The 22,262-nt window shown below is 35.2% G+C and overlaps 1 protein-coding gene across 2 annotated transcripts in view; it reads right to left on the bottom strand.

The window, feature by feature from the left end:
• LOC110038495 (ribonuclease E/G-like protein, chloroplastic) overlaps nt 1-22,262 on the bottom strand; it is a 112,152-nt gene that overhangs the window by 20,977 nt on the left and 68,913 nt on the right. For both annotated transcript variants that reach the window (XM_020743359.1, XM_020743360.1), the window contains 3 exons: nt 11,410-11,482; nt 5,098-5,210; nt 3,844-3,963 (listed from right to left, as the gene is read on the bottom strand). In XM_020743359.1, coding sequence (XP_020599018.1) covers nt 3,844-3,963; nt 5,098-5,210; nt 11,410-11,482 — 306 coding nt within the window. The remainder of the gene's footprint in view (nt 1-3,843; nt 3,964-5,097; nt 5,211-11,409; nt 11,483-22,262) is intronic.

The following is a 22,262-nucleotide window of genomic DNA, read 5'->3' as shown; positions in this document are numbered from 1 at the left end:
GTTCACATGCCTTTCAAAGAGTAGTTCACATGCCTTTTGAAACATCAAAATATAGAGCTAACATATGGCAACAATATAGACAACAATATAGAGAGTATATTTAGGCCCCCAACTTAAATATTCCAAGCATGAAACAACTTCCAATAATAGTTTAAACAAAGTGATGCCTCGAGGTGTTAAACCCAACCACCAAAATAAATTACAAGACTTCTTGAATTAAATAAATCCTCCCATAACATATATTTCAAGCAAGGAAGAGGATAAGAAACCAAAGCCGAGCCCCCAAACATGCATGAAAGACCAAACAAACTCTCCAATATCTCATGTTAAATAAGAATAGATGAAAAGCCTCATAATACATATCCCAACATGCTTGCAAGAGGAGCCAACATCAGCTCAAAGCTACATTTTCAATTATTCCAACTTGCTTTTGAACAAAAAGAGAAAAGAGGAGCTAGCATCGTCTCAAAGCCACATTTCAACCTTCTTATTCACAATAATAGAAATATGCCATAGTTTTACCATTTTAAGCAATGAGGGAAAAGAGAAAAGCCGATAACATGCTATACTTCTATCCTTCTAAACAGGTAATCAAACCTAGTCCTTAAAGTATGCTTGCATTTCTATTCCTAAATGCTTGAGTATCATGTATTCAAAAATATAAGTGTCAACTAAGTCAGCATGCTGTATCACCCATCACACCGAGCTAACAGGGGCTCGACAGGGCAAAATCGAAAAAATGGCAAGGCACAAAAGGGGAAAAGAAACCTCCTTGAAGCAAAAGAAAGTAACACAGGAACTTTAAAGGCACTCCCCAACTTCAACTCCTCCAACAGCTAGAGGAAACAAATTCAAGCACCAGAAAATTAAAGAAGTGAGAAAAGAAAATGACAGAAAAGAAAAGAAAATGACAGAGTTTCCTCCCTTAGAGATTTTCAGCATAACCCCAGGGCTACAAAACCAAGCTCTAATATACACCAGAGAAGGAGAAGAATGATTAAGAAGATATGGCAGAAGGATTGAGCGCAAAGGATACGATCCTCGTGTGAGGCCACGCTCTGCGGAGGGTCGAGAGCAGAGGATACGATCCTCACAAAGGATAGGATCCTCAGCAATGATAAGAGGATGGGTCGCCTGCGAGGTTGTCTTGCGTGCGAAAGGAACGAGCGCGGGGACGAAACGCCAACGACACGAAGGAGTGGGTCAGGTGAAACGGAGCGAACCGCAGTTAGGTCAGAGGTCCATGAGCGCGAGAGGAAGAAACGGGAGAGGGGAAATAAACTAGGTTAAGGACTTTTTTAACATAAGTTATTAATTATAATAAAAATAATAATAATATATTATTTATTATTATAATTAACACTTAAATATGTCTTTTCCCCAAGACGTGCCGTCGCAATGAAACGAACGTCCCCTCTAGGCAAAATCGATGTTCCGAACACATCGACGCAATCTGTTGCGTCATCCGGAGTTGTTTAGATGACCTCGTCGACGATTGAGACGAAAACGCGTCGTGACCCAAATCACGTCAAAAACTCGGCTCGAATTCGATTAAATAGGACGGCGAAGAGCGCGACGGCGCCAAATCAACGAGTACAGTCAATCCTAAGGCCGGCAGTCATATAGGAATACTCCTTAATTTCCTTCAGAGTAGTCTTACCTTCTAAGCAATAGCGGTCAAAACTACTATATGGAACGTCAAGTCGAGCGAAGAAAAGCTCAGAATTGCTAACGGGGAGGGCTCCTTCACTAGTTTTCTAGGAGTAGTCGACAGAAAGGTCCTACGGCTAGATCATAGACTACTAAGGAGGGGAAAACTGCACCTCGATCGAAAGCGAGGTCAACAGCCATAGATCGCTACTAGCCTCCTCCCAGTGGGCCGCCATCACTCCTATGCCATCCAGTGCCGCAGCCACCAACTACCATCCACCTTCTAGCATTGTCGCCTCTTCCTTCCTACCCTTTTGGGCCTGCTGCTCTCTTCTAGAGAGTTGTTTATGTGTTTTGTGTAATTTTCTCTCACTTTGCAGTGTCGTCGTTATCACTTACGGTTTGCATGTTTGTGTTATTTTATGTTCATGATTTGTCGTTGTAACATTATAAATTCAGCAATAAAATTTGTTGTTCGATCATGATTTGGGTTAAATCCGATATCACAGCTTATTGTAGCACCCTAAAGAACATGCTACAACAAAACAACATTCATACAAGGGTTACTGAGTTCTTGAAAATAAAAGTTCTTAAGTGACCCAAATCCATTGGAATTTGTTTAATAAAGAAAAGATAATTATTGATTTTATAAAAGCTTGAACCAAATTGAATGTTCCAGTTTGGTTGAATATATTGATAAAAAAATAAAGAAAAAAAGAATTCATCATCATTTTTCTTAAAGATGTGAATATGTATGTTGCTTTATAACTCAATTTTTTCTTACCCTTTAATTATTTGTACCCTCCAACGCCAAGGAAAAAATATCCATCACGTTAAATCATTAATTATGTTCACTCTCAAATCCCAATTCATACATCCACACACCTCTCACCTGTTGTTTTCTTCTCTCAGAGCTATCAAGATGGTCCTTATAAAAGAGTTTATTTTCACATATACGTTTATGAATAGCGCATAGACTAAATGCATATTGCCTTCATAGTATCCATGCTTTTTCTTAAAAGTAAAAATAATAATTTCTTTTATTTTGAGATTCAAGACAAAAAATAGATAAAAATCCTCTAAGCCAAAATAAAGTAAATTGAAACCAAAAGAATGATTTTCTTACAGGATATTGTGGTTTGACATAAACTTTCTACAGATCAATAATAATGACTTCGTTCAAAAAAATAAATAAATAAATAAATCAATACTAATAATGCTCAGGTTTACCAGCACATCTCTAATCAAATCCTAACTCATATAAACCTCTCCTCCCCTAACTTGTCAGCATTTATCAATCCTTTGTTCAATCCCACCAAGTTGCAATGCTTAGCCCACCTTGGATTCTCTCTACTCCTTCCTTGTGGGTTTTCTTTTCCATGTTCAAAGTTCCCTCCCATTTTGAAAACCCTTCTCCTCAGGTGCTAGCTGCACCTGCATCCTATCCTCCATGTTCCTCACCATTTATGCAACTTCTCCCTGCGAAAGCTGCCACTCTTCTCTACTATCTCTAATGTCCTCACATTAGCATCCATCACAAAATTCATTTTGTTGCCACCCATCTTCTTTATTTGTTTTTTGGCTCCTTAGTATTGTTGGTGTGACTGCCCTCACATGACCCACATAGAGCAACCGCGCCATTCACTATGACTGCTTGGTCAAAGCCTGGGTAAGTGAGATGGAAAGCAAAATAGATTCAACTATGGTTTGATTCATATAACTCCAGGTACAAACCAGTCTGATTTTACTTTGAATCAATGTTATTGAAATCAAATCCTCACAATCCCAGCCATATCCACCTAATTTATTAGCAGCTCTGGCAAAAAAAAATAATAAATTAAACCAATAACAATGGGAATGAAACAAATATAAAGCATAGGGGATCTAAGAGGGAAATGACAGCAGCCTATGACTAAAAGTGTTTTATAAGTGTGAACATATTATATGAGACAACAAATGCAAGCAAAAGCTGATGAAAAAGACAAAGTTCAATCTATTAAAATTGAAGACCGAATAAAGCTCTACAAAAAATACATCTATATAACTAATTCAACGACATGAGACAGAAGTCAACCAAGCTTAAATACCTAAAATGAAAATGACTGAGGCCCCTAATCAGATGTATTTTGCAAATAGTTATAAACAACGCAAAGAAAAAAATCCAAGAGAAAACAGCTTAAGTTCTTCACTCACAATTAACCGGCATATTTCATGTTCAATCTTTGAAAATGTTGTTTCTATGGCTTCCACACGTCCCGTTGCATGACAACAAGAGCATGGCTCACTAATCATGAATGTAACACTGGGACGAACCTGGAAAAAGAATTATCAGCTAAAGAATGTTAGCATGCACCAATATGTACATGACCCAAAACACCAATTTTTCAGCCAGATAATTGTAAATAAAATCAACTATATAAACTTTCTCACTTTTATTACTTTTGACTCCAATATGGTTACATAATAAAAAAATAAACCAGCAACACCACAGTTGAATCATGATTGAAAGCTGATATACCTCACATAAAGTATAGGGCTTATCTTAGTATTTCTATATTAATGACCAAAAAGCTAGACCAGTAGTAAATAAAGTGGCCCCAAACTTTGAAAGATATATGTTTTTATTTGTCACATATTGTTCACAGGCATGGATATTTGAACATTGCATCATATAGGCACTTGTCATCATATGATATTGAAAAAGTAAAATTTACATATGTAGCACACAATTCTTAGGTATTTACATATCTCCTAAACATTCATATGTACATAGCACTTTAGCTCTTTAAACCTACACATAATATGTGTAGTTCACTTTTAAAAAACAATAATACTGCTGTTTTTTATGTGATATTGAAGATCTGAGTGCTATGTGGAACTTCATCCCTATTAGGTGGCCCAAATTGCCGGTCATATGGGACCCACAGGTTCAATTTGTGGATGTTATTAGAGATAGTTTCCTATTTGAGCTTTTTTTTTTTCTTCTCTTATAATGTTGTATGTCTTTCCTTCTTTGCTTGTTTTTTTATTTAGTAAGTTAAAATAGTCTTTGTTATGTTTGACCTAGCTGGCCCCCATATAATTAGGGAAAAGGTTGTAACTTGGGTTTGAGGGAATAAGAGAATATAGCTTCTCCACCTTTCTTCACTATGTGTATATATTAAAGTTTAGGTGTGAGATAGGAAATACATAAGAATTGTGTGCTACATATGTAAATGCCCCTTCTAAAAATTAGGGACCACATAAAAAAGCCTCATGCGTACACCTACACAGAAGTATATAGATGCATATCATTATAGAACTGTTACTATATGTGTCTTTGTTATTTTAAATGATAAACAGGATTGGTATATTTTTACCCTTATTTAATTTTAGGGCATCACGAAGCTAGTAACGTGATCAAAACTGAAAACAAAAGAACGGTTTGATGCTCCGAAGATTAGTTACCCTCTTTCTAGTTATTTCCATCAATCCATGCTTGGATAGCTCGGACACTTTGACCATCGAATGGTCTCTCTCAACTGCCTTCTTCATCTCCTCATAAACTAATCTCTTATTTGCTGAAAAGTCAAAAATAGTTATAACCCAAGAAAAGGAGAGCTGAAAATAAAATTACATAGAATCATTTAATAAATAACAAGAACTAAAAAATCATTCATAGCATTTAACAAGCTGATGGCTAACAAACCTCTATAGCAAGAAATAAAGGCTAGGATGCTAAATTCTTGCTCAAATGAGACTGATCACACCAGATAACTGGCAAAAATTTCCAAAAACCAGCCATTGTTTATATGTTGAGAAAGTTCTACACCGTTTATTAGAACACATGAACAGTCAAACTTGTTCAAAAAAGAAACAAGATGTCAGGATAAGGGGTTGGGTCAAATTTTGAAATTTAAAGACCTAACAATGGCAGCCTACTTGTGGCGATATATCATAGACCAACTATTTAGGCAGTTTAACCATTTAAATTAACAATTTCATTAAGTAATATGGCATAGACTGTACATAAACAGCAAAACAACTCCCTCCACATAGGAACATCACTCCAATTATCCCTAACAGGCTTCCAAAATATTGAGTTTCAAATTTTAGGAAAGAAAACTTCTAAGGCCATGTAATGGAGAGCAACATCAAGCCCCAAATAAATCCTTCCAAATAAAAGCAGTGTCTCTTGAATCACAGAGCATCACTCTTAATTTTCATAGCAAACCTCCAAATGTTTTCAAGAATCAAATTTAAGGAAAAAAAGATCATTTCACAGACAATGGTTAGAGTCAGTTGTTGAGTTGCAAAACCCAACATAACTATGAAAAATATCCATCAAAATTTCCCCTTTTAGTTCCGCCTCGATCAATGTTTCATACGGCCCAACAATCATCGACCTTTCCCAATCATTTCATGGCATCTTAGTAGTCCATGGGATTATTATTGTCAACTCATCAATTCATAAAGGATTGTAATTATTCTATAATTATCGTCATGCCACCTCATCAATTTATAGACTATTATAACTAGTTTAAAATTATTATTTCCAGATCTTGTATGTTTCCTCTTAGCTTCTTTAGGATTATATAAATATCAAGCAAATACTAAAAAGAAATAATTAACTAATTCACTCCAAGTTTCGTCATAGCAACAAAGCCTTATGCTCTTTATCTTGGAATTTTTATATGCCGCAGCCTTCATCACTGCATTGCCCAAAATTTGGAAGCCTTCATCACTACTCGTCTCGTTTCATTCCTCCTAATCATCTTATTTGTAATCTTCATTGCGTCAGCCTTTTCTATATCCTCCTTTCTCGTTGAAACCAATTACTACCACATTTTTTTATTTCCATGGATCGCAAATATTGCCACGTTCCTTTAGCCTTAGCTTCATTTGGAATCTAGACCAGTAACCCGAATCTAACAGAAGAATAACAAAACATTCTATCATTATATTAGTTAAATGAAAATGATAACCTCAAAAGGTCACAATTGATTTGCAACTTCTTGAAAGGAAGAGAAAATTTGTACCATTCATTTGGGCACCAGATTTCAACAAGGTGATCCCATATTCAAAAAATTGAGATAAACAAGACTCAAAGGTAATCTCCTAGTTATCAAACACCATGGGTTCTTAGAAAAAGCGACACATGCATAACCCTTCATTCAACAAAATAAATTTGGAATGCACTAAATCAAATATACTCTAGAGTCCATGATAAGGCCAAAAATGAATGAGATCAAAATAAAGATCATGGCTACAAAGCAAGGAGGATGATTTATCACAGAATACTCCAATCTATTACAAAGCCTTGATAGATGATGGATTGCAATCAACACAAAGTACATACAAATGAATTATAGCAAAGATGCAGACCGCCTTGAATATTTTAAAAAAAAATGGAATTTATGATTTCTTTGTTAGATAAAATATTTAATTTGATGTTGTAAGAGCACAAATTCTCCGAATGGGGAACTTAAAGTCCCTGAATGAAGACATTGCCACTGTTTGAACGGAAAAAGAGTGAAAGGGAGTTATGATTACCAATAACCACAAAAAAGGTTCAACCATAATAACAAAGGCTTCAACATCAAACGCCCTGGCTCAAAATTATTATTATTATTATTATTATTTCTTTTTTTTCTTTTTTTTTGAGAAGCACAAACAACTACACCCAATAAATATGATAAATAGAGATTTCTTGCGAAGGCTCGACATATAAATGAAATATGTTAAAATCTTCATGTCCGAAGATGAGTCATTTTGTCATGTCAGGAACATCACGTGGAGTTACTCAGAGGCTATTTCCAGTTCAACATGGTACCCCTCATCAAATGTCTAGACATGAGAAATGAACCCTAGCTTTGTAATGGGCCCGAGGAGCTTGATGGGGACGAAAATTCTGCACTGGGATCCAGGTCCTATCTGTGGGGAGAAGGTGTCTCCTGAGGGGGTGCTAGTGAGAGTGGCGCAGCCAATCACAGATTTCATCACAAAATTGAGTTCTCCTCACATGTCTCTCAACCACCGCATGCTAGGCACGAGAAGTGGAAGGAGAAGATTTCAAATGTAAGGACTCGAGAGTTGCATTATGAGGAACCCCCCTCTATATGCAACTCATATTCAAGACGTATCAAAAGAGGATGGCTAAATACTCTACCAGAATGCGTTTTGGAATGACTGCACCGACATGATCAACCTGCAAGAGGACTTATCGTCGTACCATGAGAATCCAGAAACTTCAACGAATGAGGTTGAAACTGCCCAAAACCCCATGAGAGTGACACATGGATTTTCCTCTTCCCTCTTTCCTTTTTGTCCTCTCCTCACCTTTCTTTTCTCTTCCCCACCTATTCTTCCTAAGCACTTTCTAAATTTAAATCTTTTCCTAAAATATGAGATCCAATATTATTCTCTTCTTATTTTAAAAAGTTTTTTCTCTAAAATATGAAATCTGATTTTATTCTTCTTCTAATTTTAAAACCCTTGCTTTAAAATCTAAAATATGGTTTTACTTCCTTTCCTACGCCTAAATTCTGAAATATGGTATTATTCATTTCCTATTTTAATCTTTCCTAAAATTGAGTAAAGTATTTTATAAATAAGAGTTCTTGTGTCTAAGGTAAGGGTCTTGATTTTGAAATCGAATTTCAATTTTATCTGAGAATTTTCCCTCATAAGAGTTGTATCCGACGACAAGGAATGTGCTCCAGCTGTAACCCCGTCCAAGGCGGTGTTTATTTTCACTGTTCTTGTTATTGCTCGTTGTCCCGCAGTCCGCCGACATTCCAGCCACCCTCCAGCACCTCTAGCCACCTCCCTGCCATCCAACAGCAGCTCAACCTGCTTTGCTGCCCTCCCAGATTAGCATCTGTTCATTCCTACAGTCTCCCTGCAGGTTGTCGCAGCCTCAGATGCCCATCCAGCCCACTTTCTTGCAGGCCGCAGCCCCTGTTGTTCTTCCATACCGCCGCCAGTCGTTCCTGCAGCCTCCATGGGGACTATCGCAGCCCCTGCTACTCATCCAAACCGCTTTCCTGCAGGTCGCAGAGCCATTGTTGTCCTTTCAGCACCCCACCGGCAGCTTCCCAGCCATCCTGCCATCTGCCGCCTCCCTCCCAGCAGGCCGCAGACCTCCCCTAGGCATTTCCCAGCTCCTACCACCACTCCAGACTCCCTCTTCGTCGAGCTTGTTGTGCTTTCGTTTGTTGAGTCTTTATCTATGATGTTTTGTTTTATGCATTGACTTACGCATTGTCTTTCTTTCTTTTGAGTCATTGTTGTAACCGTGTTTAACTCATTAGTAAAATGGTGCGTTGTGGTTTGGGTTAAACTCTGATGTTGCTATTTTATGTCAATGATATCATCATAACAGATAGTGAATTAAAACGTATAGAAAATTTTAAAAATAGGCTAGTATAAGAATATAAAGACAAAGAATTAGATAAACTAAAGTACTTGCTTGGCATTAAGGTTGAACACTCTAGACATGGGATTTTTATATCATAACAAAAATGCATAACATACCTTTTGAAAAATATATAATTGGATCAAAAGCTCAATGAAATATAATCATAAACTGAAGATGCTCCAGAAGACGGCCATAAATATAACATTTTCTCAGAGACCTACTGCTCTCATACTAGACCATATATTGACCATGCTATTGGTTTTATGAGTCAATTCATATACAATATTAAAGAATCAAACATTCGGATTATATATCAAATTTTATAATATATGAAAAGAGCTGTAAGTAAAATATTTTCTTCAAAGAGGGGGAGAATATAGAACTTGGAGCCTATAAAAATTCCGATAATGCAAGATTTATGGTTAATAAGAGATCAACTTCAAGGTATTGCACATTCTTAGGAGACAATTTCATAAATTGGAGAAGTAAAAAAAAAATGTGATGGCAAGCTCTACTAAAGAAGCTAAATTTAGATTTATGATACTATAAATTTATAAACCATTATGGCTAAAAATTATCCTGAAAATTTTAAAAGTTGAATGAAGATGTCCTATGAAATTGTGCTATGATAATAAATCAGTCATCAATATTACAAAATCTTATGCAATATGACCATCTAAAACATATTGAAATAGAAGCATTTTATAAAAAATAAAAAAAAGTCTAGACAGTAGTCAGTATGTACTGCATTTACAGCCACAGATGGATCAACAGGAATAAATTTTCGAAAATTGGCATGCAAGCCTGGCATGCATGCATACAATCCATCTCCATAATTCCACTACAATCAATTCTGCCTCTATCAATACTCGACCAAACTCAGTAATCCTTCACCCTCCGTTTTTACTTCATCCAACTGCACTGATCCGAGATTATTTGTGCAATCTCATCAATCCATAGACGATTCTAAGTAATCTACAATTATTATTCAGTCACCTCAACAATTCATAAACTTTTGCAATTACTTTACACTTATTATTCCCTAATTTTATATGTTTCCTATAAAAAACTCTCCTAGGAATGGTACATTAATATTGGAATGAAAGAATCAATCTATTCTCTCCAATTCTTGGCATTAACCATTCAAAAAAAAATTCTCTAGGAAAAGAATATTATTAATAGTTCATTAACTATGCTGAAAACGCGCCTGTAACATAAAGGGGTTATGGAAAGTTATCGACTGCAAAATTTTATGATTATGCCAAAACATCCAAAAAAGGAAAAGAAAATAAACTTTCAGGAAGTCATATCTGTCTCTGAATCAGAAATGAAAAGATAACTATAAAATAAAAAAAGCACTTCAACAAGTTAAAGCAATTGAGGTCATGAAGAGAATATATAACTTGTAGAATGAAAACTTAGTGATTAAAATAGAAAGAAATATTGGGATTATAAGCTATTAAATCTTAAAACTATAAGATTATATGATTAGGCAAACTAAAGCTGTACGAGATTGGGGGTTGAGATACAAAAAGGATAAAAAAATGTAAGAAACGCAATAAATGAAAATATTATCTGGTAAAAGAATAAAAAAGATGTGCGAAAGGAGTAAATACAGAACTAAGTGAGAAAATTTACTGAGTGAGAAAAATTACCGAGGAAAAACTAATGACAAATCCTTGATGAAAATAATTTACACAAATAATTGGGAGTAAAACTACTAGTAAGTCTTTTGGATAAATAGTAGATTAAAAAAAGCTAGGTATGAAAATTGTAGGATTAACTAGCATATGTGTATAACTTATTCAAAAAGTTTTTACAAACTCTTTTCATCTCCATTGTTACTCCGACAAGGTAAGATATGCCGAAGATGACAGGAGTATGAGTTAAGAGATATCAGTTAAATTCTTGCCGGCGAGTAAAATTTGCAAGAGGAAAAAAACGGAACCATAGAAAGAAGCTATGATTTTGATATCGCTTCCTTTGCAGTGTGGATACAAAAACGAAAAAGTTCAATTAAACATATTTGAGATGCCAAAAGATACTTCTGTAGCACAATTCATAAACATACACAGCTTACAAAGGGACACACCAATGAAAATTGGAAACAAATGCAGGAACTTTTAATTAAATTAATATTGCTACATGTTTACGTACAGTGTCCTTTTATACCCTTTTTCGGGATGATTAAATTATTTGCATGGTTGAAAAAAGATCCAAGGAGCTCTTAATTAAGAATTAAATTGCGCTTCACCAATATCATCAAGCAAGACCAATTCATGCTTGGTTTCTTAGAAGAATTTAAATTCATTGCATCCAATATTAATAACAAAGAATCTGCTTGCATAGCATATACTTACATTCATTAGCCATATCAATAAAATCCACGACAATGATGCCACCAATATCCCTTAGCCGCAACTCTCGAGCAATCTGAAACAACAAAAAAGTTAGAAGCGTGTCTAAGAACTATATCATATACCTTCTTAGGGCCAAAAACTGAGCGGCTTCCTTCATCTTATTAGACAATTTTAAGAAGTATCTTCATTGTAATGCAAATCATCTTTAATTTAAGTTGACAAAATCAATGCCCAAATTACGGTTTGTAGGCTTTTGAAGTGAAGTAGCTTCCTAAAATAAAAATAACTAAACACCGCTAATGCTTACGCCTTTCAATTCTTGACTTAGCTTAACCGAACTTCCAATCAAACATGCCCTAAAAGACACTTCAAAGAACTACATTTGTTTTTAAGTGAACAGACTAAGAATGTGATGGAAAAATTATATAAAACAAATATAATTCTACCACATATTGTGATAGAATTATACTCACTAAAATTTAACCATCCAGCTCAGCTCCAACCACCAACACTACTCTTGCTGGGATTTTGAAGAAGGGTTGAAAGATAGATAATACAATGAAATATTATGATATAATTAGATGAGGGCACTTAAAAGACAAATTAAATTATTTTTATGGGTAAACTTCAGCAAGTTAAAATTTAAGATATTCATGAAGAAGTTGTAATATTGTGTGGGATAAAGTACCGAGTACTAATAAACAAGTTGCAAAAGATGTGATTGGGGAATCAAAATGAAAAACTTAAAGGGGATGCATAAAAGAGTGCAAATTATAGAGGAATTAAGTTAATGTTTCATTACATTAAAGTTATGGGAAAGAATAATTGAACATAGGTTACAACATAATAGAAACATTTCTCAAATTTAGTTTAAATTCATCCCGGGCAAGTCTACCATGGAAGCTATACATTTATTGAAAAGTTTGATGGAGAACTAGAGTGAGCAAGTAGATCTACATATTATTTTTGCTTATATAGAAAAAAAAACTTAAGATAATGTTCCAAAAGAAATACTTTAGAGAGTTTTAGAAAAGAAATGTGTTGATGTATTGATGTTACTTATATTTTATATATATATTAGCGTTGGTGTGTTCAAATAAAAGGAGTATTGACCGAATATTTTCCAAATTCAGTTGGATTACAAGGGGAATCAGCTTTAAGCACATATATTTTTTTCTTTAGTTAATAAGTTCTTAGTGGACATTTATTGAAGGATGTAACTTGGTGCATGCTTTTCGCTAATGATATCCTTCTTGTGGATAAAACGAGAGAAAATTCAAGAAAAACTTTATCTATGGAGGTTAACATTAAAACCTAAAGGCTTTCGTTTGAGTAGATCTAAAATTGAATACATGAAATGTAATTTTAGTAGTAGTAGATCTAGTGGCGAGATTATAACAATTGGCGATTAAATCATTAAAAAGAGTGAACATTTTAGACATCTCAGGTATATTGTTCAAATTGATGGTGATATAGATGGGGATGTTATTAGTAAAATTCAAATCAGATGGTTGAAGTGGAGGAATGAATAGAGCCTATTGTGTGATAGCAAAGTACCGCTTAAACTTGAAGGAAAATTTTATAAGATGGTGGTGAGACCTGCAATGCTTTATGGTGCAGAATGTTGGCCGGTAAAAGAGAAACATATGATTAAGTTAATTGTTGTTGAGATGAGAATGCTCTTGTGCATGAATGGCTTTACACTTAGAGAAAAAATGCGAAACAAATATATTTGTGAAAAGTTTGGACTAGCTCCAGCGACAGACAAGATCAGAGAGGTTCACCATAAATGGTTTGGTTACGAGTAAATCCTTTAAATTTGACTTCTGTGAAGAAAGGTAGAGGTAGATCTAAAAAGACTTGGGCATGTAATAGAAAAATGATTTTAATTTATTTGAATTAAATGAAAATACGACATTCAGTAAGACACAATGGAAAAAAAAGATTCATTTAGTTGACCCCACTTAGTGAAACAAAGGCTCGATGTTGTTGTCTTTGTTGTTGAACCAAGTTCTTCTCTCTCTCAACCAATTCTTCAATCAGTCTATGGCCGGAAATAATAAATTAAGGGAAAATAATATGAAATGCTCTAATGTTAAGGATCGAAATGTACCACATTCATGACTGATAATTTATGCCACTCTGTTGACAAGAATGCCTACATGTGGGCCAATTACAGGTAACCACAATAAAATCAAAGTCCAATAACCTGCTGCAGAAAAACAAATCTTTCAACGCCAAAACAACTAATCATTGGGCAGAAGCTCATTGTCAAAATTTTTGGATTAAACTATGAGACCATTGGGAAGGAAATGGTAGCACTGTTAAAGACGAGTTGTGAGCATGCCTAAAGCAGGGCCAGCTAAGCCCATAGTGCCTTTCACCACCTTGCAGGCAAGCTTCATCATTACTAAGGCAATCATTTAATAACACCTTGCCTTGCAATATATGCCCGTTATTCTAAAAATAAGATTAGGAATAGAGACGAAAATTAGCCATAGTGATTGATGGAAATACTTGAATGCCATTAATAAATTACAATTTTATTATGATAAGTTGGCATGAATAAAGTGAAAAGATGATAAGAATTTGGAGAAGAAAATAAGAGTACAAGAGTCTAAGTTTTCGATCAATAAATCTTAAAGATAGAGAAGATGGATCTAAGTAAATAAGGAAAAACAATGGCGAGCAAAAATTGTAATGATGGAAATGAACATGAAGGGCCTAAGAAAATAGAGGAAGACATGACATTGAAAAAGATGGTATTGAAAATTAGATTATCCAAAAGCTATTTGACACGGGGCTAGGTTGGATTGGTCAATCTAGCATGAAGGTGTCAGTCTAGCAGGGAGGTTGGACCGGCCAACCTTCTAATAAGACAAGAGTTACCGCCACCTTCCTACCAAGTATTTAAAATTCAATTCTCTTCCTAAATACTCCATGACTTTTCTAGTCCCTTCCTTTTCCGTCCCTTTCCTTTTCCATTACTTTTTGTTTTTATCTACTCTCACCTATTATTAAGAGGCCACTTTCCTAGCTTAGAGGAACAGTTGACTTGTTTTTTTATTTCAAAATTCTGCCTCCGGAGTTTCTGCCTTCTGAGGGTTGTATCGACGACGAGAAGTTACTCCAGTTAAATAACTCATTCGATATGATGACTATCCCCATTGTTCCTCCACCTTCCTGCAGCCGCTAGAAATCATTGATCTCCTCCAGCACCTTCTAATAGGCTACCCCTCCTCCCGCTCCCTTACAGCATGTTGTATCCCTCCTGCACCTGTCAAGCAAACTGCCAGCACCTGCTGCTACTTTCAGCATCGCAGCACCTGCTGCCAGTCCCTTTCCACCAGGCTACCACCACTCCTGCTCCCTACAGCACCACAACCACCTGCCGTCAACCCCCTCCCAGCAGACCGTCGCCACTCCTACCCTCTCCAGCACCACTGCCACCTGCTGTCAAATCCTTTCCAAAAGGCCAACACCCCACCCTACTCCTTCCAACTCTGTTGCACCTGCTTCCAACCCCCCTTCCAATACGTCATCAATCCCTGTTGATTCCTCTAGCACTAACACACCTTCCTCCCTTCCTTCTAGACTTGTCGCTCTCCCCTAGAGAGTCATTTGTGTTTTGTAGTCGTTTGTATTTTGTGCTATTTTTATTCTTATTTTGACAGTTTGCAAGTTTGTGTTATTTTAAGTTGAGAAGTTTTCGTTGTAACTTTTGAATTCAACAATAAATATTTTCACTCCATCATCGTTTGGGTTAAGAAAGGCAGAGGTAGACCTTGGAAGACTTAAGCTTATTGTATTAAAAATGATCTTAATTTACTAGAACTAAATGAAAATATGATACTAAATAGGATGCAATGGAGAAAAAGGATTCATGTAGCCGACCCCACGTAGTGGGATTAAGGCTTTGTTGTTGTTGTTGTAATCATCGTTTGGGTTAACTTTGATATCATTATTAAAACCAACAAACACAAGTAGTTTAATTGTGCCTATTTTTCAAATATTTTTTTACCTATTTAAAAATGTAGTAAGATTTATCAAACCAGGAATGCAAGGGCACTTCATCTCAAGAAATTAAAATTTTTTTCTCAAAAATTGCGCAAAAATTAACATTTTATTCTCAAAAATTGACCTCAATAAAAAAAAATTTTAATAGTTTAATTTTGATGTATTGATACAAATTTCTTTGACAGGTTACATTGATTTGTGTAGATTTTCGGAGGGAAAAATAATTATTCTACTTCAATTTCCAAGGACTCGGTTACAAGAAAAAAAACAGAAGAAGTATTTTATTGGGTGGTTTTCTGAAAGAGTAAAGTATTTTGTAGATGTCTAAGGATTATGTTAATTGCTTTAAGGTGTTTCTCAGGGAGAATGCATAAATTGACTTACCAAACTTACAAAAAATGTGATATTTGGCCGTGTATGTGATAAATATACCAAATTTCCCACCAATTTTTTATATCTAGTTGTATTATTGGGTTACCTTCCTTCTCATCTCCTAGTTTTTGATTGGGATCAATTGAAGTGTCTATAGGTCTACAACCACTCGTCTCAGTTTCTTTTAGAAAATCCAAAACATACTTTCGTTGGGAAAAAACAATTGCTTTCTTCGATCTAGCGATTTCCTTGTAAAGAAAATACCTCAAAGATTCTAAATCATTGGTCTCAACAACCAATGAGAGGGAAGTCAACAATTGGTACATTTCATATACGTCATCTGTTGTGAGAAATATATCATCCACATGCACAATCAGAATTTCTGAAAAACATTTTATGATCTCATTGCCCGTAAGTGTACTTTCTGGCCATTAACAAATACTTTAAATTTCTCAAACCGTGTTCTCGGTAACTATTTCAACCCATAAAATGGCTTTTTCAGTTACACACCTAGTGTCGAACTTCTCACTAAAACTTGAAGGAGCATCCACATATAATTTCTCCTCAAAGCCCCAATTGAGATATGCATTTTTTATATTCGGCTATTGTAGGGGCCATTCAATTTTAGTTGCAAGTGAAATAAGAAATTTATAGAGTTTAAATTTGCAACTGAGGCAAAAATCTCTAGCTAATCGATGTCCTAGAACTGTTTGAATCTCTTAGTAACAAGACGAGTCTTGTACCATTCTAAAGATTCATCAAAATCATAACAGTCTGTAAACACTAACAGTCTGTAAACACCGATTTTAATTTGATAGTTTTCTTCTCACTAAATAGATCAACCAATTCTCACATGTCATCTTTTTCAGAGCTTTCAACTCTTTGAAGACAACCTCTTTCAGCTTAAAAACTTTCAGAGCATCATATATAATATTATGAATCTTCATACAAGACAAATGTGTGATAAAAACACGAAAAATAAGTGCAATATTTTCCTGACATATAATGAGACACTGGATGTTGGGTGCAAGACCACACCCCCTTACAAGTAGCAATGGGATGACCAGAATCATTAAGTTTAGGATTAAGGCTAAACCTAAGTTAGGACTAGAAGACTTAAAACTCGAAGATGAAGGGGACTGATCATGGGATAAAGGCTCAATGAGGACTAAGGCTATTAACAAGTAGAGCTTGAGCGAGCGTAGGCTCGGCTCCTATTCAGCTCGTTTGAAATTAGCTTGTGTTTGAAATTGCTCATGAACAATAAATTAGTGTTTACCTCAAATTACATTTTCTTGTTCATGTTAAGTTCGTGTTCAGCTCAAATTGGCAAGTATAAATTAATTAAAAAAATAGATGTAGGGTGTAGGATTCGACCTGCACCAATTCTATGCAATAGGAGCAAAAAACATAACCATACGAGCTGTTATAATTTAAACTTAATTATAAATACACACACACACACACACACACACACACACATATATATATATATATTCACCTCACGGCGAACCCTATATATATATATATATATATATATATTCACCTCACGGCGAACCCTAGCCTCTGCTACGACATTTTTTTCGCTCCTCTGTTTTTGAAAAGCTTCGTCGAGCTGCTCGCGGCCCCGATTCGCGAGGTTCGACGACGTTGATTTCGCACTAGTAGACGACGACGGACCTCTACTTTTGTATCATGGTGTAAATTTTTTTAAAAAAGATTTTCACTTCAAATTTTTCTTTCATTAAATACACTTAATTTAACCTAGTGTGATCTTTAGTGAAGGTAACAAACTATTTTTTTCAGAGTGCATAAAATGTTTACAAAGACCTCATATATCACTATGAATCAGAGTAAAATATGTAATTGATTTGTAAACTTAGGGAGGAAAAGACGCACAATGATGTTTGACAAACTGAGAAACTTTACATTGAAAAGATAAATTTTTATTTTGAAATAAACTAAGAAAAAAGAATTTTAAATATTGAAAATTACGATGACCTAATCTATTATGGCATAATATCATTGTCTTTAGAAACAAAACCAAAATTTGAACAAGGATTTTGACATTGTCTATTCATATCAAGTTCATTGTCAAAATAATAAATTTCATTATATTTCTTAGCACTGTCAATAATCCTACCAGTGATTAATTTTTAAAACTCATAACAAAATAAGTAGAAATTAACTTGACACTGATAAACATAAGTAATTTTGTTAATGAACAATATATCACAAGACAAATTGATAACATGGAGCACATTACGAAAGGTTAACAATGATATGAGTTTGATAGTTCCTATCCCAACATTTACCAAGAGGGAATCATTGATAATTTCGACTCTTTTATTGTCTGTACACATCTATAAGATAAAAATAATTTAGAACCAGTCATATGATCAGTTGTGTCATAATCAATTATTCAAGAATAAATAAAATAAGTGTTACTAGAGAGTTACCCTTATGTCGAGAAAGCAAGACAGCGTTACTAATAATTTTGGAGATTAAAATAACTTGTGCAAGTGCTCTAATTACTCTTTTGTGAAAAGTATTACATCAAAATTGGCAGAAGGTTCTTAAGCATCAACAACAGTGGCATGATAGGCATGAACTTCACGTTTAGATTTTAATCTCCAAATTGTGGATTTATTATAAAGTTTCTTATAATGATCTGGTTCAGGACTTGGAATTAACCAAGGTGAGAGGAGACAATCGACGGTGAAATTAAAATTTTCTATTATTCAATTTTTATCACTAACAATTTAATAGCCACATATGAATTGGAAAGACCACTGAAATGGGCAATTAAATTGACAAAATAAAAAGTTACCATTCTGGTTGTTAAACTCGTTTTATGTGAACATTATCTCATTTAGTGTTCATCTTAAACGAAAGCTTAAACCTAAAGTATTTAAACAACATAATGACATATAAAATAACTTAGGAGCAATGACACTTTTAAACTAGAGTAACCCAAGGAAAAAAAAACAATTATACATGTTGGTCTTTCATATTTCATTATAGAAAATTTAATAATAATCTAATGTATATGTCCATGACATTTATATAATAAAAAGAACATAAAGTTCATATGCATTGACCTTAATTATACACTTCAAGATTTAATCTTCAACTTTAATTTTACTTCATGATATTAACATTCACATTGTCTTAGGAGCACCGTTAAAAGAAAACCTAACACACCCCTGACCAATATAATTTTGTAAGCATAGCAGTTGGTAAATTGATTTATACGACTGTCTAAGGTGGAAAGATGTTTACTCGCCCAGGCCAATATTTTTCTGTCAGCACAATAATTAGCATCTAAACATCACAATTGTCTAGGGTGATGGGATAACATCTACATGTGTGGGTACACCAGTGCCCACTTCCTATTTAATAACTCGTCCTCTTAACATGCACATACAAACATTCATAAATACAATACTTCATTGTTCATAATAAACATTTTTATGAGACATCTTATGAGAAAATTTCTATTTATCTACCAAAAACATGAATGCATACTAAATTTATAACTCATGCAATAAGCTAATATATGCATCTATACTGGAATTTATATATCATGTCGTCATAAAACTGTTTATGAAAACTATAATGCAATTGTTTAACATAAATAATTTTCATATCTAACAATATGAAAAAATTATTACAATCAAAATCTCACTACAAGAGAGCATAAATGAAATCAAATATTCATTTAAAAATAATGAAAAATTACTGAAATTTAAAAATATAATTATTCATCTTGAATCTTGCTTGTTTATCCAACTCACTCCTTATGATCAAATCTTTTAGGATCAATGTCTTTGGTCTTAATAACTATTATAATTTAATATAACATAAAACTTATATTAAATAAATCAAACTTAAATTTTAATTATCATATACCTTATCCTTCAAGGTGAACCATTTATTGATCTCAAAACTATCTCTTCAAGTATTTTCTGATTTCAAATACACTTACTATTAACACTTCAAAAAAAAACTTGTCTGTCCACCCCATATGTGCTAATTTGAACCAGATGGATTCGAACCAGGGACAGAGAGAACTTATGCCGAAACTGTCATTCAACAGACCACCTGATTGCGCATTTATATATATATATATATATATATATTAAAAAGTCAAGGGCAATTATATTAAGGAGAAAGGGGTACAGATAGATTGTATGAGTACACCCAAATCAAATAGGAAATAGGCACCCAACCCATACGGTACAACACACACAAAAAGAAAAAGAAGAAAATTAAAAACCCAAAAGTAGATGGTACATATAAGATCAACCAGGTCGACTCACTTTAGTTTTGCTATTGCCTCTAGTTCTCGAAAAGAAACCAGCTAACAGATTGGTGAGTTGTGAGTATCATCCATTAGATTCCTTAGCTTAAGTAGATCATTCTTCTTCTTCCTCCTGGAATTATATATATTGATGGAGGCAGAGGCGGATACCGCCTCTGAAGAAAAATGAAGTTCTTTCAATTTAGGTTTTCAGTGACGGCCAAGCGACGACCGATTCGGAGTTTCAACGACGGCCACTTCGGTGCACGCTGAACTCATGGCAATGATTCCCCTTCTCCTTTCGAAAAAGACACAGACCTTCCTCCTCTGCCTTCGATCGCTTCCTCCCTCTACACGCGAGCACAACGTCGCTGCATCCTTCAGTTAAATTTCGCTTCCTCCCTCTACCTGCTGCAGTTGCCCTAATTGTCGTTCAACTTGTTTTGACCCCCTGGGTTGTCGGGGTCTTTTTTGTGGTGAGGGGCCTCCTTCAACCGGCAATGGCTTCAACCAAAACTTATGTTGTTTCCCTTGCGGGTATTCATGTCTCAGGTATTCCTAAATCGTGTTTGCTTCCGCCTTCTTTTGAGTTATCGGAAGGTGTCAAGTTCTATTGCATCAAAAAAACTGGTATGAAGAATGGGAAGTCAACAATCTTTTATACTGAAACCGAATGTAATCTGTTTGCTTCCTCTTGTCGTTTGAATTTGGTCAGGAAATTCATTTATGGCCATCCTAAATTGGAGTTTATACGTGAGGAATTTGAGCTTATGCACCTTGTTGGAGAGTGTAAATTAGGACTTTTAGATAGGCGGCACATCCTTATTCAACTGAACAATGAAAATGATTACACACGTTTATTTGTTAGAAGACTGGTTTGTATTGATAACAAAGTAATGAAAATCTTGAAATGGACTGTGGATTTTGACTCACACATGGAACCACCAATCATACCGGTCTAGATTCGCCTTTCTGACCTGAAATTTCATTATTTTAATCAATAAGTGTAGTACTCTATTGCTACAGTCTATGGTAAGCAACTCAAAACGGGCGTTCCCACTTTTAATCTTTCACATCCTTTAGAAGCCAAAGTGCTTGTTGAAAGGAACATCACTTTAACCGCTCCTAAGAAAATTTGGTTAGGCTCACAACACTAAGGATATTGGCAAATGGTAGTTATTGAGTCTTTCCCTGTGTATTTCTCTAACTGTCGTATGTTCGACCACTCCAATTCTCAAAGTTACCACTTACACCCCTATCTAAAACCAAAAAAGCGAAGTGCCAACCAGATTTAGAAATCCCCCCTCCGACTCTTCTCCAAGTCAGTGAGACTCTTGATCATCATAAGGATATCTCTAACCCCAATAACACTGTGGTAACCATACCATCTAGTCCACTGGCCAACGTGGTTGTCGGTTCAATTTCCTCCCAGGAAATCTTTCAACAATTCAGTCTCCACATAATGCTCAAGATGAAGGTCCTCTGATTCCTCCTGTGGAACCTCGGTTGGTGGTGGCAGAGGAGACATTTGATACTTCACCTACTCTAGAACCTATCATTGATAAGACGGTAGGCAATCTCGTGGTGGGGTGTCGAGCCATAGGTGTGCCCAAGCCTCAAATTCAACATTCTGCCCTAAATGAGTTTTCTACTGCAGTCCTACCACTTCATCAGATCGAACAAGTAGTTACTGTCAGACAGGCACAAGGGGATCATGTTGTGCAACAACATACACATGTTCGACAATCTTGGACCAATACACTGATCAGAAGAGTCAGTCTTCGAATGAGGATTGACGAGTTTACACATCCAGGAAGAAGAAGAATAAAGGCTACTAGAACTCAAGAACTCAATGGATGATACGTCAGTTATTTCAAGTAAAGGCAGCAGACTTCACCATTTGTTAGCAGGCTTCTTAACTAGAACCAGAGATAAGAGGTAAGGATAAATTGGGTCGTAATCAAGCTCCAATTATCAAGTGTTTGGAGACTTTTGGCATAGAATTTACGTGTCTAGTTTATAATTTTGGTATTTTGAGAATTGTCGGCACAAAAAAAGAAGAGAAAGGTTGTTTGGGGGGTCGCCCGTAAGAAGCTGTATGCAGCCGGAATTGAAATCCCATCGTCTGCTTCGGAAGGACGTTTTAATTTACGTATATATA

This window comes from Phalaenopsis equestris, unplaced genomic scaffold (genome assembly GCF_001263595.1).
Source record: "Phalaenopsis equestris unplaced genomic scaffold, ASM126359v1 Scaffold232974, whole genome shotgun sequence".
Taxonomy (NCBI): Eukaryota; Viridiplantae; Streptophyta; class Magnoliopsida; order Asparagales; family Orchidaceae; genus Phalaenopsis; species Phalaenopsis equestris.
This window is presented reverse-complemented; position numbering and strand designations above follow the sequence as displayed.